Source organism: Phacochoerus africanus, chromosome 1 (genome assembly GCF_016906955.1).
Source record: "Phacochoerus africanus isolate WHEZ1 chromosome 1, ROS_Pafr_v1, whole genome shotgun sequence".
In the NCBI taxonomy this organism is placed as follows: Eukaryota; Metazoa; Chordata; class Mammalia; order Artiodactyla; family Suidae; genus Phacochoerus; species Phacochoerus africanus.
In genome coordinates this window covers 14,370,125-14,383,717 of record NC_062544.1, presented here as the reverse complement: position 1 = coordinate 14,383,717, position 13,593 = coordinate 14,370,125, and the positions used below count along the sequence as shown (strand labels likewise).

Genomic DNA, 13,593 nt, shown 5'->3' with positions numbered 1-13,593 from the left:
AAGATACGTAATCTAGCATAATCTGCTGTGTAAAGAGGTGAAGTCATGAATAATATGCACATGAACAAGTGAATTGAAGTAGGGTATATTTGTATTTTTAAGTAACCAGGTTACTCTTTTCTGAAAGCTATTTTTGAAGAAGAATGGGCAAGAGAACCTCAGATTCTAGATGTCTTCAATTTTAGTTTTTTCCCATTTGAACTGATATTTTGTTTTTAAGATTATGTGTGTTTAATAGAAGGTACACTGGTTTCTTTTCAACTGGTAGTTTGTATTTAATTTTAATAAAATCAAAGAAAATGTAATTTCCACGACTCAATGTATCTTTTAACATTAATTCAGCATTTAGTACCTCAGTTTGTTTTATCTTATATAAACTAGTAGGCTTTTCATTTAGCTCAGATGATATTACTAATTCTCTGGTTTTAGGGTATTATGTAAATAATAGAAAATGGGCCACATTTAATTAGAATTAGAAAACGTAATGAAATTTGGACATTTAATTGCTTTTTACTAGTCATGTGATCCTGGGAGTAGTTTATTTGAATTTCTCTCCTAAGTAGATGCTATTAAATATTTTTCCCTTTCTCACTCAAATTTTCTATTTATTCAGTTTATTCATTTATGTTTTGGTAGGAGAGCTTTTGCTAATGCCATAGCACTAGGGAGAAGGTAGCAAGCATTGAATTTGTTGTTTCTTCTGCAGTTTTCAATATTTATTTCATTAGTTTTCTTCTTAAGATAGAGGGAGTGCTGTAGTTTTTCCCCATGGTTTAGCACTGTAACTATTTTGTAACTAAGATACTATATAATCAAATATGGTAACATCTGCTTTAGCAACATTAATTCCCCAATTAACTTTTCATTGTTAAGACATTACTCATTGTAGGAGTTCCCCTTGTGGCTCAGTGATTAACGAATCAGACTAAGAACCATGAGGATATAGGTTCAATCCCTGGCCTTGCTCAGTGGGTTAATGATCTGGCGTTGCTGTGAGCTGTGGTGTAGGTCGCAGATGCTGCTCGGCTCTCACGTTGCTGTGGCTCTGGCATAGGCCCGTGGCTACAGCTCCGATTGGACCCCAGCCTGAGAACCTCCATATGCCGTGGGAGCGGCCCAAGAAATGGCAAAAAGAAAAAAAAAAAAAGACATTACTCATTGCTTTGTGTTTCATTTTCAGATCAAGAATAGGCTTTGTTTTTTTTTTGTTTTGTTTTGATGGATAGCAGATATCCAGCTAAGTGGATAAATGTCTTTCCACCTCTACACCCCATTTCTATACACTCAGATTTTCTGCTAATAATGAAAGTTATATATTTGTTGAATTTAGGAGTACTAGGTTATTGACCTTAAATTTCTTAGTATTCACAGGACTCTAGTAACAGGTAACTTGGTTTTAAAACACGAGTATTAAACCTCTAAATGTTTAGCTTGTGGATAAGGGTAATGTGGTAAAGACCATGATCCCCTGATGAAAAACGAATGTCACGTGGTCCATTATGTAGCTTTTGGAGCAAGTATTCTTCCTTTGCTCTGTTGGTTAGAATCTTTTTTTTTTTTTTTTTGTCTTTTGTTGTTGTTGTTGTTGTTGTTGCTATTTCTTGGGCCACACCCTCGGCATATGGAGGTTCCCAGGCTAGGGGTCCAATCGGAGCTGTAGCCACCGGCCTACGCCAGAGCCACAGCAGCGCGGGATCTGAGCCGCGTCTGCAACCTACACCACAGCTCATGGCAACGCCGGATCGTTAGCCCACTGAGCAAGGGCAGGGACCGAACCCGCAACCTCATGGTTCCTAGTCGGATTCGTTAACCACTGCGCCACAACAGGAACTCCAGAATCATTTTTTAAAGGAGCAAATTTTCCTGGCCTGGGTAACTTGTTACCTGAGAAAACTGTCTTTGTCACTGTTCATTTAGGAATGTTTTATTGTTTTTAAAAGGTTTTTTTAAATACTGCTATTTTACAGGGAGCATAATATATTTTTACCTCTATCATAAAAGTATCTTCTGAAATCTTAGTAGCATTAAGATTAAGAGGTCATGTAAATACAGGTTTTAATGTTGGGAATCATTCTTCCCTAATACAGCTTTGTGTTTCGTTTTTTTTTTTTTTTAATCATGTTTCAGTATTAGGTACTTAAATTGTTCCCTGTGGTTTTATACACATAGCTTTTGGTATATATATTTTATTATGTATACATATATGTTAGGTACTGGTTTGCTGCACTTACTTGTTAGCCTGGTAACAAGACCTTGGAAGTACAAATAATATGTGGTCTATATCTACCATGATTCTTATTTGCCTATAAATAGTTAAAATGTTGCTAATGATGATATAGTACTTTAGAATTCTTAATGGCATTTATTACTTTTCCCTTGGTTACAACATAATGTTCATGGGGAAGAATTTGCAAAATACAGGAAAAAGAAAATAGACAATAAAATAGCCCATTATTTAAAACCATTACTCTGAATATTGTATTTGTCTCTGTCTCTTGCTGCCTCTGTTTTTCTGACTCTCTTGTGTCTTAAAGTGTGGATATTCACACAGCAAAACACAACTTTAACCTAAACACATAAGTTTAACCGTCTAAAAATAGTGCTAAGTATTTTTTCCTGATCTCAAAATGAAGTCTTTATAATAACTTTAAACAAAAAGTAGAAACCATATTAAAAATACAGACCTATTTGACTTTTTTTTTAAGAAGTAAAATTTTAAGGCTAGGAAAAAGACTTTTTGCTAATAAATGTTTCATTTTTCATATTCTTTTATTCACAGTTAGGACTGGATTATATGTATCCTTTGTCTTTTTGGGGGGTGTTTATTTTAGCAAAGCATATTCTTGAACTTCTAGCAAGAAAAAATAGCATAAGGACTAGTAAAGTTTTTTCTTATTCATTTTACTGATTATTAATGCAGATTAGAAGCGCATTGACCATCTTGTGAGTAAAAGCTTTATTTTAGCTTTTACCTTCAACCAAGTTTGCCTCTACAACATGGATCCAAACCATTATCAAATAAATTAACTTGATATTTTATCAGCAGTGAGCAGCAAAATAAGCAGAAAATGGGGAATAAAGTGGAAGACCAAAATGAACAGTAATTATTTACAAATTGAATAATCAATCCTTGACTTAACTGAATATCGGCTGTGTTCATATAGCCATAGAAGCATGTGTACAGGACTTGAGGATGGTAACTTGTAGTAGTAGTGAGTAGTGCTGGCTTGTTCAGAGTTAAGTATTCTCTTTGGGGACTCTTAGTCCTGCCCTACTTACTATTGCTGGAGTGTTTTGAGGACAAGTGTAAAAGTGTATATATAAAAGCACTGTGGATTGATTGTAGTTGTGGATTTTATCCTTATAAAGGCAGTGGTTTAATATTGCTTTAAGGTGAAAACCTTCAGAATGTGAGCAGCTTCTTACATACTTTACTCCGGTCATTCCCTGGTAATTTCCTATAATTTTGTTGGTAGAATAGATCCTTGACATTTGTCTGAATTTTGTGTGTGTTTTAAAAAAACTGGTGAGAGATCCCCCTCTAGTGTCTGAATTATCCATTCTTAAAACAATCGTAGGAAGTTTTAGGAATTAAACTAGATTTTTTTTTTCCTTTCACATCTGGACATAATTTTTTTCTTAACTTTCTTTTTTTGGGGAGAAGGAGGGAGTTATTTTCCTTTTTTAAAAAGGTCACTGGAATTATGGGTAGGGTGTGGATTGAGGGCGACAGAAAACATGGGAAAGGAAAGGTCAAAAATGCCATTTCTACCTTTTTAGAAATAGTTATTTTTAAATGATCTGGAATAAGGCCAAACTATACAGTGTTGTTTTGTTTTAGTTTACATTTGCTTCTGAATTAAGTGCAGCTTTAAAAATACTTTGTTTTGGAATTCTTTATGCCATCAGACCTCATCTTAAGAACACTGCAGTTTCTGGAAAGCAACCATTTCATGTAAAATAGAGCCTGATACTCTTCATGGAAGTGTTCTAACTTTGTTACTTTTTGTTATTTTGTTGCCATATTTTACCATGGATATACTTTATATTATGATGGTGTGCTAATGGCAAGGTGTCATTTTACATCGTTCCCATTGTTTTTCAACCAAGGAAATAAGGAAATTCTTAAATTATTGGCTCTCTGCCACCTCTCCCTCTTAAACACACAGCACTCAAACACACAGGCCTTCAGTTAAGAATCTTGTGAAGGGTTAGGGAAACAGGACCTTTCTCATTTGACCCATGGGCTTTTGTAGCTTGAACAAGGAAAGTAGTGTTCTAAACGCTACAGCATTTATGAAGGCTCTAGTAAAAATATTTCATGTACGTGGACTAGAGATTAACTCTTTTCATCTTGTTCTCCAACAAATTAAACAATGAAAACAGATTTCAAGTGCATTCTTGGCCATGCAATGCTTGGATGAATTTTAGTCCTAATTGCTATTGTTCATTCCCACAGCTGCATTTTGACACTTTTAACTGCCCAAGTCACGCATTCTTCAGCCAGTAGGATAATTTTGAAATCCATTATTTTGTGGCATCTTAAGTTGCACATAGGTCATTGGCTGCCTTTATTTTATTTTGGTTCCATTGTTGGCAAAATTAGAAAAAAAAAACATTATTTCTTTACATTTATACATAAAAAATTTTGTGATAGAATTATAACTGGGTTTTATATAAAAATCCATTAATAGTCTTAAATTTTGAAGGAGGCCATAGAAATAATTTGTATTTTTGTTATCAAACCAGTTAGGAGACAGCTTTTCTCTGAGATTTGAAAGAAAGTAATAGGATTTTGCTTTTCTATTTTAGTAGAACAGTGTTCTGAATGTAAATCTAGAAGCCACATTTATTCTGTGATTTAGCATGTCATTTATATGCATAATGGTTCCTTTAAAATTTGAATACTGTTTATTAATTGAAGTATTTGAAATAAATGTGAAAATTATATTTGAGAAATTTGAGTGCCAATTATAACCAAGCTTTCCTCATTTAAAAAATTGAACTTTGTGATGACTGAAAAACCGTACAGTAAAAGTGAGGTACGTGTAACTTAAGTTACCAAATTTTTATTTTTTCACTTTTTCTAAAGCTTAAAGTCAGTGATTTGAATTACCATATTCACAGGCATCTGATATAACAATTCCTCAGTAATCGGAGCTTTAGATGTTAAGTTAATACTACTACAGTTTTACATTTTCACAGTATTTATTCCTCAGAACGTCTTTGAATTCTTAAATCCATGTAAGCATGAGAATTTCATTTTTAATAACTATTTTGCCATCTCACATCTTAAATGCAAGGTGTTCTTTTCAAAGTCAGCTCTTTCTTATAAAAATATTATTTAATATTTCTAGACTCTAATAGGTGATACCATCTCTAGTAATAATAGTTAACATTTATTGAGCACCTCCTATGTCCACTGTACCTTTGTGTACCATTTATTTGATAAGGTTACCCTTGAGGTAGTAGTATTCTTCCTTATTCCCATTTTATGTTTGAGGAAATTGAGATTGAGAGAATTAAAACAGTTTTGCCAAAGATCACGAAGTAATAGAAGTCACGTCTTTCTGATACCTAGAAGCCATGTTCTTGACCACTGCTAAAGTCTTAAATGGAAGGTCTGCTGGGCTGTTATGTAGCCATTAAAAATGAGGGTTACAGTGACTCTATAGTGACATTGAAAATTTGAATGATACCATAAGTGAAAAACAAGGATTGCAGTAAAATGTTCATAGTGGTTCTAAACATCTTTAGAATGTTATCTTTAATTTTTTTATTGCTTTTTAAAAATATAATATAAATAATGTTCAGTTTTTATATAATTTTGCACATTAATTTACAGAATTTCTATAAGCAAGAAGGCTAAGACTGCATGTAAACCAAGTCTGGTCAGCACACTGACAACTTAGGTTTATAATAGACTCTATCATGTTCAATTTCCTTTTTAATTTGACCTAAAGCCATTTTCTACTGGATTTATGCCAGCTCTAATGTAATCTCTCATCTGTATTCTTAAAAGGCTAATGGAATAGTAAAATCTTCTTAAAGATAACTTAAATGTGTTATATAGTGTCCTTGGAGTAGCTTGTGCACAAAAGATGTTTTCTTTCCCACCCTGTAGAGGTATCTCATTAGGACACCCAGTAGTGTCATTATTAAGTTTTCATGTGTTTCTCAGTTTTGATGCTAATCTTTGTGCGTATGTGCGTGCATTTTTTTTCTCTGCAGCACCAATGTGGTTATGAATTATTCAGAGATCGAGTCTAAGGTTCGAGAAGCAACGAATGACGATCCTTGGGGACCTTCTGGGCAACTCATGGGAGAGATTGCCAAGTAAGTGATAATTTGACTCAGCAGTGCAGAAAGAATCCAACTATCTTTACACAGAAATGTGAAATTTTCTTTCAGTTTTAAACTGTTTAGCTGCCAGATATAAATTTTGCATATAATCACTCATATATTAACGGAAGGAGTTTTACACAGGATTCATTCTCCTTAAATATTTGCTAAAAAAAATGAAACAAAAATTTTCTTTTTCAGTGAGGCTTAGAGACTTACTGAAGTTTACTATATAAAATTTTGACAAATACATATAAAGTAACTTGAAATAAAGCTAGGAAAAATTTTTTCCGATGAACGTCTGGACAGCTATGCCAGTGAATAAAGGGCTTGTAAAATATGATATTGATTAGTGGGACTTATGAATGTACCAGATATAAAATACAAGAAAGACATTTTTAAAGAAACATATAGTTTAAATAACTTTGAATTAAAGTTATTAATTTTTTAAAGTTCTTTAGAAAAACATGGAAAACTTAGAACAAGCCTGCCATCTACTGTCAAAATTAACATATTGCAAACTCTTGAGGAAAATGATTCTTTTTTCAGGGCTACATTTATGTATGAACAATTTCCAGAACTTATGAACATGCTTTGGTCACGAATGTTAAAAGACAACAAAAAAAATTGGAGAAGAGTTTATAAGGTATGGGTATTAGTCTCTATTTACTGTTTGACATGTTGAAGAAAAATGCTTGAAATTTTAAGGGTGTACATACCTTACTGATTATGAGGTCATTGAATCCTAGAATAGGATATTCTAAAACAGGAGTTCTTGTTGTGGCTCAGTGGAAATGAATCTGAGTAGCATTTATGGGGCTTTGCTTAGTGGGTTAAGGATCCGGTGTTGCCATGAGCTGTGGTGTAGGTCACAGATGCGACTTGGATCTGGTGTGGCTGTGGCGCAGGCCAACCCCTACAGCTCTGATTCAACCCCTAGCCTGGGGACCTCCATATGTTGAGGGTGCAGCTCTAAAAAAAAAAGACCAAAAAAAGAGAATATTTTAAAACATGTAAAAGAAGTATATTTGTTATTCGTGTTCTGTTTTCTAGTCACCATAAACAATTCTTCATATATTTGTGTATATCAGAAGTAACTGTAATAGTAAGTATGTTTAGTGTATGAGCAGTTAAGATGAAAACCACCCTCTAATATGGTTTATCCTTACATAAAAATTTCCCAGTATTATTACAGTATTGTGCACCACAAATTTTAAATGTAATAAGAAATTCTGAAATATTAAACTTCTGACATTTTAAAATTTACAAATACGTACTCGTCATCAGATTCCTTTCATTTTAGTTCTAATCTCATCATATAATGTAGAATTCTAAAATAAGATAGTCAGAATTCCCGTCGTGGCTTACTGGTTAACCAACCTGACTAGTATCCATGAGGACATTGGGTTGGATCCCTGGCCTTGCTCAGTGGGTTAAGGATCCGGCTTTGCATGAACTGTGGTGTAGGTTGCAGACGCGGCTCAGATCCTGTGTTGATGTGGCTGTGGCGTAGGCCAGCAGCTATAGCTCTAATTCGACCCCTAGCCTGGGAACCTCCATATGTTGTGGGTGCAGCACTAAAAAGACAAAAAGCAATAAATAAATAAATAAATAAATAAATAAAACAAGATAGTAATTTGTTCTTCTATCCCCACTGTATTTTCTTGCTGCTTGGAATGTTTTTCTGTGCTTTCCAAAATGACATAATATTCATATTTGAAACTTTGGAAGCAAGATTTCTGGCTTTTAGTACTGAAATTCATTGCTTTATTTAGTCTTTGTTGGTGATTGCTTCTGAAAACATTGACTCATTCCTTTAGCTTGTATAGTATTAGTGATGAAATAATTGAAATTTCTATAAATTTTTTTAAATTAGAAGTTTTTGTTTGTTTTAATTCTTCTTGGGTAAACTATGTTTTTAAAGAATAAATCTTGGGTAAGATAAAAGTTTTTTGCCCCTCAGTTTCTCTAACCTAGCTAGATTTCCATAGATGTGATCATCGATGTTGAGTTCAAAATATAGAATCCACTGGTTTTTAGTGCATTCACAAAGTTGTATAGTAGTTACTACTATCTAAACCAGAACATTTTTATTACCTCAAAAAGAAATCCTATAATTGTTTTTTTCTTCTGTTTATTGGCAACAAGTTTTTTTAAACAAAAGCCATATCATTACCCCCCCCAAATTAAATTTTATCTGAGGAAAATGCTGTGGGATCATGTAATTACCATTATTTTCTTTAAGCTGGTATTTCTAACAATGAAACTGAACCAGCTAAGTGTTCGTTTATAGCATATATTCAGATATTTCTTAACATCCAAATTTTTAAAAAATCTTTTGACATATGGTATCTAGTGGACACTTGATAATTATTTACAATGTTTGGTGTATGAGGAACTTTAAATTGATAATATGGATTTTTTTAATGTATTTAAAGTTTAATGTAAAGAAACATACACATACATACACACAGATTATTTATTTGCTAATGTTAGAATTATTTTTTACCAGAACTCTACAAGATTTTATTTCGTAAATCATTTGATGCTTTTTATTTTTACAGTCATTGCTACTCCTAGCTTACCTCATAAGGAATGGATCAGAGCGTGTTGTTACAAGTGCCAGAGAACACATTTATGATTTGCGATCCCTGGAAAATTACCACTTTGTAGGTGAGCAATAGAAAAACCTTATAAGCAAATTAAAACAGTAGTTGGAGTTGTCAGTCACCTGAACCAGCTTAGAAGCTTCTCTGCTCTAATTAGAATGTGACTGTTGCTGGTTGTGTGACGAGTGCAGAATCCAAGACGTGGGGCCCTAGAGTATTAATTAGTGAAGACAAGAACTTGCAGAAAAGACTGGCTAATAACAACAGAACCAACGCAACATGAGTGTTCGGGTTTATATTAAAATATGCACTGGAGACTGGTCCCCTGTGGTGTCCATAAAGGAATAGCTTTAATCATATGGGAAGAAAAGGTTAGAGCTCCAAAACACACACATCTGTTTGAAGCTGGGTTTTTTTTTTCCTCCCACCAAATAATATTTACTGTGCAAAAGCAGCAAGGCCAGAGTGTGTTTTGAATGTGAAAGAGGATACCAAACGAAACACGTTTCATTTTGTAACATATCCCAGTTAAAAGCACTTTAAAAATTCAGTTTTTGAGCTGTACTAACTCTTGATAATTAGTATTTCCAAACTTGTATTAGGGAGACTAAAGCCTTTGGGTCCTTTTCAATCATTAAAAATGTTAAAGTAAGTTTTGCTTTGTTTTGCTAAAATACTATAGGAGAAGAAAATAACATTTACTGTTTTTAGTGGATTTTAAATTGATTTTGCCTAGCATGGTTGTCTGTGGTCCTTTTTAGTTCATCTTTATACACTCTTAGAAGCCAAAATTACATCTTAAGACTCTCAATATGATTTGATGAGGAAATGACAAAATTCAGTAGCACAATTTGCCCCTTCTTTAAATTTTAAAATATTGAAGTTGGTTTCCTATGTTGAAATTCTCATGTCTTTTTGTGTATGTGTATTAAAGAATTTGATATATATTAACTGAACTCTTAAGGTTCTATTTCTCCCTTATCATCCTCACAGATGAGCATGGCAAGGATCAAGGTATAAATATTCGCCAGAAGGTGAAAGAATTGGTTGAATTTGCCCAAGATGATGACAGGCTTCGTGAAGAGCGTAAGAAAGCAAAGAAGAACAAAGACAAATATGTTGGGGTTTCCTCAGACAGTGTTGGAGGATTCAGATACAGTGAGTATCAGAGACACATTGGCACCTAAGCATTCATTTAGCTTCTTGGCTGTATGTTAAAAATCATTGAAAAACAGAGGACAAAAATGGATTTTTTTTTTTAGGAATACATAGAATACTAAGATATATGTAATACTCATTTTGGCTCCTGTGGATCTTAGAAATCTTTCTATTTTTTACTTAAGTGGGTTCAAGAATGTGATTTTAAACATTAATCATTATTGAATGACTAAACTTTAAGTTGATATACAGAGAAGAAGACAGATATTTGCCCTTTGCTCTTGGGATTCCCATTCTAAAAAGAAAAGAGGATTTCTCCCACTTACCACTTAGAGGGTTAAAAATACAAAATTGGATCAAGAGATTCATCCTCCTAATTTGAAACCAATTTAGTTCTGTTTTGGCCAAAAATAGATGAGCTTCTTAGAAGTTAGTTTATTCTCAGTCATTTTCCCTAATTAAGCACCATGTTAATTTGACGTAGAGAAAGGTAACTGACAGTGCCAGCAGCTTTTCATCTAGGCCTTTTGCTTTATTGTTCCTAACACATTTAAGAACAGCTAGAACATTAATCTCTCATGTGTATTTTTAATGTAATAATACAGTTTTTCTAAAATAGCTCACTAGACGAAGAGGTACAGAAAATGAGGACTCTCTTCAACAACATATTCCTTTGTACTTGTTCTGCCTTCTGTGGGCACTGACAGTCCCTGGTCGTTTTGCATATACACAGACAAGCCAGTGCTGCGTGTACTTAGCAGCTGCGTGTTGGACTGCTCCCTAACCACGTCTGAGTTTGTGTTTGAATTATACTGAGATCTCGTAACTCCTTCATTATAGCTGTGTAAAAATCTATTTCCTATCTTGTATCTATAAAATAGCTTCACTCCTTTACTTCTCCATTTTTTTTCTCTTAAAAAAATACTGCACTTAATTGGCTAAGGTTTTGAACAGCAGGAAAATTCCTTTCTTCTATGTCTAAGATTACATAAAAGTCAATTCTGGAATTGGTGTGAAAATGTTTCTCTTAAATAAATCACATAAATATGTTTTGGAGGTTTTATTTGTTTAGAGAAGTAAGTTTTTTATTATTTGCCCAAGTAGATATTTTATTCTTTGATTTTTTTCAGAGTAGCGTTTGCAATTGAATGTGTTTTAGGGTAGAAATTGGTATTTGCAACTCATTTCCTTGTTCTATTTACTAGTAACCCTTTTTTATTTTTTCTGCACAATATATGATTAGATAAATTTAGACAACTGGATACGTTTTCAGACTTGTAGTGAATTACAACATCTGCATTAGAGACACAGTTAATCATCCTATGTATCTGCATATCTGCATCGTGTTCTTTTATAAATTATTTTTAATGCTATATATATTATTCAGAGACAAGTATTCAACCTTATTTTACATGCTTTTCATTTTGATATCAGGAAATGTCTTACAATATCCAGGATCCTTGGCACTCATTTTGTGTGATGTCCACCATGCTAATTGGCTTATTTTTCATCTATTTTTATTTTTCCTATAAATTTGTTTCTTTTCAAAGTCTAGATCATCACAGTGTTACTGAAGTGTACATATACTTTGTTGGAAAGCCACTCATTTTTATAAAACCATCCTGGCTTAAATTTTTTCTTGAAAACATTTTTGTCATCTTCTAAGTTGGTAGTCACTTTCAGATTTAGTAGGCATACTTTTAAGAGCTAATTTTTTATTAAAGTATAGTTGATTTAAAGTGTTGTGCCACTCTGCTGTACAGTGAAGTAACCCAGTTAAACACACACATTCCCTTTATTATATTATCTTCCATCATGGTCTATCCCAAGAGACTGGATAGAGCTCCTTGTGCTGTATAATAGGACCTCATTGCTTATCCATTCTAAATGTAATGGTTTGCATCTACTAACCCCAAATTCCCAGTGCGTCCTACTCCTTCTCCCTCCCCTTTGGCAACTACAAGTCTGTTCTTTATGTCTGTGAGTCTATCGCTGTTTTGTAAATAGATAGGTTCATTTGTGCCATATTTTAGATTTCATATATGTGATATATGGTATTTGAGTGGACATATTTTTAAATCCTCAAAGTCTTAGAAATTTTTGGCTTTGTGGTTTTAGTGAGCAATTCAGCATGATGGTTTTGTTCAGTCTCCAAAGGACAGGTGTGCCATTAGAACTTCTTAACCAAAGTTGAGAACAAAAGTTTAGTTACCCTCCTTTTGATTATTTTGCTCTTTCTCATTGCCCTTTCCTTTTTCTCTGCACCCTGTCTTTATTTTCAGTCTTTTCTTCTTTTTAACCTCATGTGATTTCTCCATACCTTCTCCTCTTACCTCTTAAGTTGAGTTTGGACCTGGAAATGAAAGTGGAAGAGTTTCCACGTAGGGATTATAATTCCTAACTCCTTTAGGCCCTCAGGGTCAAGGACTAAAACAGATCTTTACATTTGGGAGCTTTTTTTCATTGCCAATAATCTACTGTCTCCATTCTCAAATTCACATGAGAGACTCCCTAGGTTTTGCCAGGCCCAGTGTATGTTTGGACTTTGATTAGATTATCACTGTTCTGAACTTCTTGAGCATGTTGCATGATTCTAGTCTGTGTGGTTTTTGGTAGTTAGATTATTCTTTTCTTTTTACAGTAATTGAAAGGTACTTTCCCATGCCACGAAATACACTGAGTTATTTTTCTAGTTTGATAGGAAAGAATGATAGTTATGAATCTTTACAGCATACTGGGCTATGTAGCATTTAGAATGGTGTTTGCTAGTTTGTGTTTTTTTTTAAGAGATTGTTGCTGTCCAGGGCTTTTCTAATAATCAAAAAACCATTAAGAGATAGGAATGAAATATAATGCATTAAGTGACTTTTGTAAAAACAAAAAGATTTCCATTTCTCTTTTGCTTATATAGCCTGTGTTGGTTTTTGTGCTTTCCTTTACTCCTTTCAACAGCCCTTAAGAACTTCCTGATATGCTGTGCTGTACATTAAGGTTGTGTAAGTTTTCATAAACAAAAGCTTTTGAATCTGCATTCCTGCCATTTAATGACTGACACTACATGCTGTGCCTTGCTGTAATTGTGTTGATTCAGCACTGTGGGAGCTTTCTGTTTTCCTTTGAAAACTATTTTACTATGAGGAAAAGCTTCAAAAATAAGGACTATAGACACCTTTTGAATTTAATATCCTTAGAGTTGCTTCTCTTTTTAATGCTTTATATAGGTGAAAGATATGATCCTGAGCCCAGATCAAAATGGGATGAGGAGTGGGATAAAAACAAGAGTGCTTTTCCATTCAGTGATAAATTAGGTGAACTGAGTGATAAAATTGGAAGCACAATTGATGACACCATCAGCAAGTTTCGGAGGAAAGATAGAGAAGACTCTCCAGAAAGATGCAGGTATTAACACTTTGTCTCCTGGGTCTCTTGAAAATACTAAATTTATGCTGCTAGGTCTTGGAGGTTTTTTTGTTTGTTTATTTTG

At 33.6% G+C, this 13,593-nt stretch overlaps 1 protein-coding gene across 3 annotated transcripts in view; it reads left to right on the top strand.

The window, feature by feature from the left end:
* Positions 1-13,593, top strand: part of CLINT1 (clathrin interactor 1) — a 57,231-nt gene that overhangs the window by 23,352 nt on the left and 20,286 nt on the right. For all 3 annotated transcript variants that reach the window (XM_047778478.1, XM_047778322.1, XM_047778401.1), the window contains exons 2-6: positions 6,232-6,336; positions 6,892-6,988; positions 8,907-9,015; positions 9,945-10,109; positions 13,331-13,508. In XM_047778478.1, the coding sequence (XP_047634434.1) occupies positions 6,232-6,336; positions 6,892-6,988; positions 8,907-9,015; positions 9,945-10,109; positions 13,331-13,508 (654 nt within the window). The remainder of the gene's footprint in view (positions 1-6,231; positions 6,337-6,891; positions 6,989-8,906; positions 9,016-9,944; positions 10,110-13,330; positions 13,509-13,593) is intronic.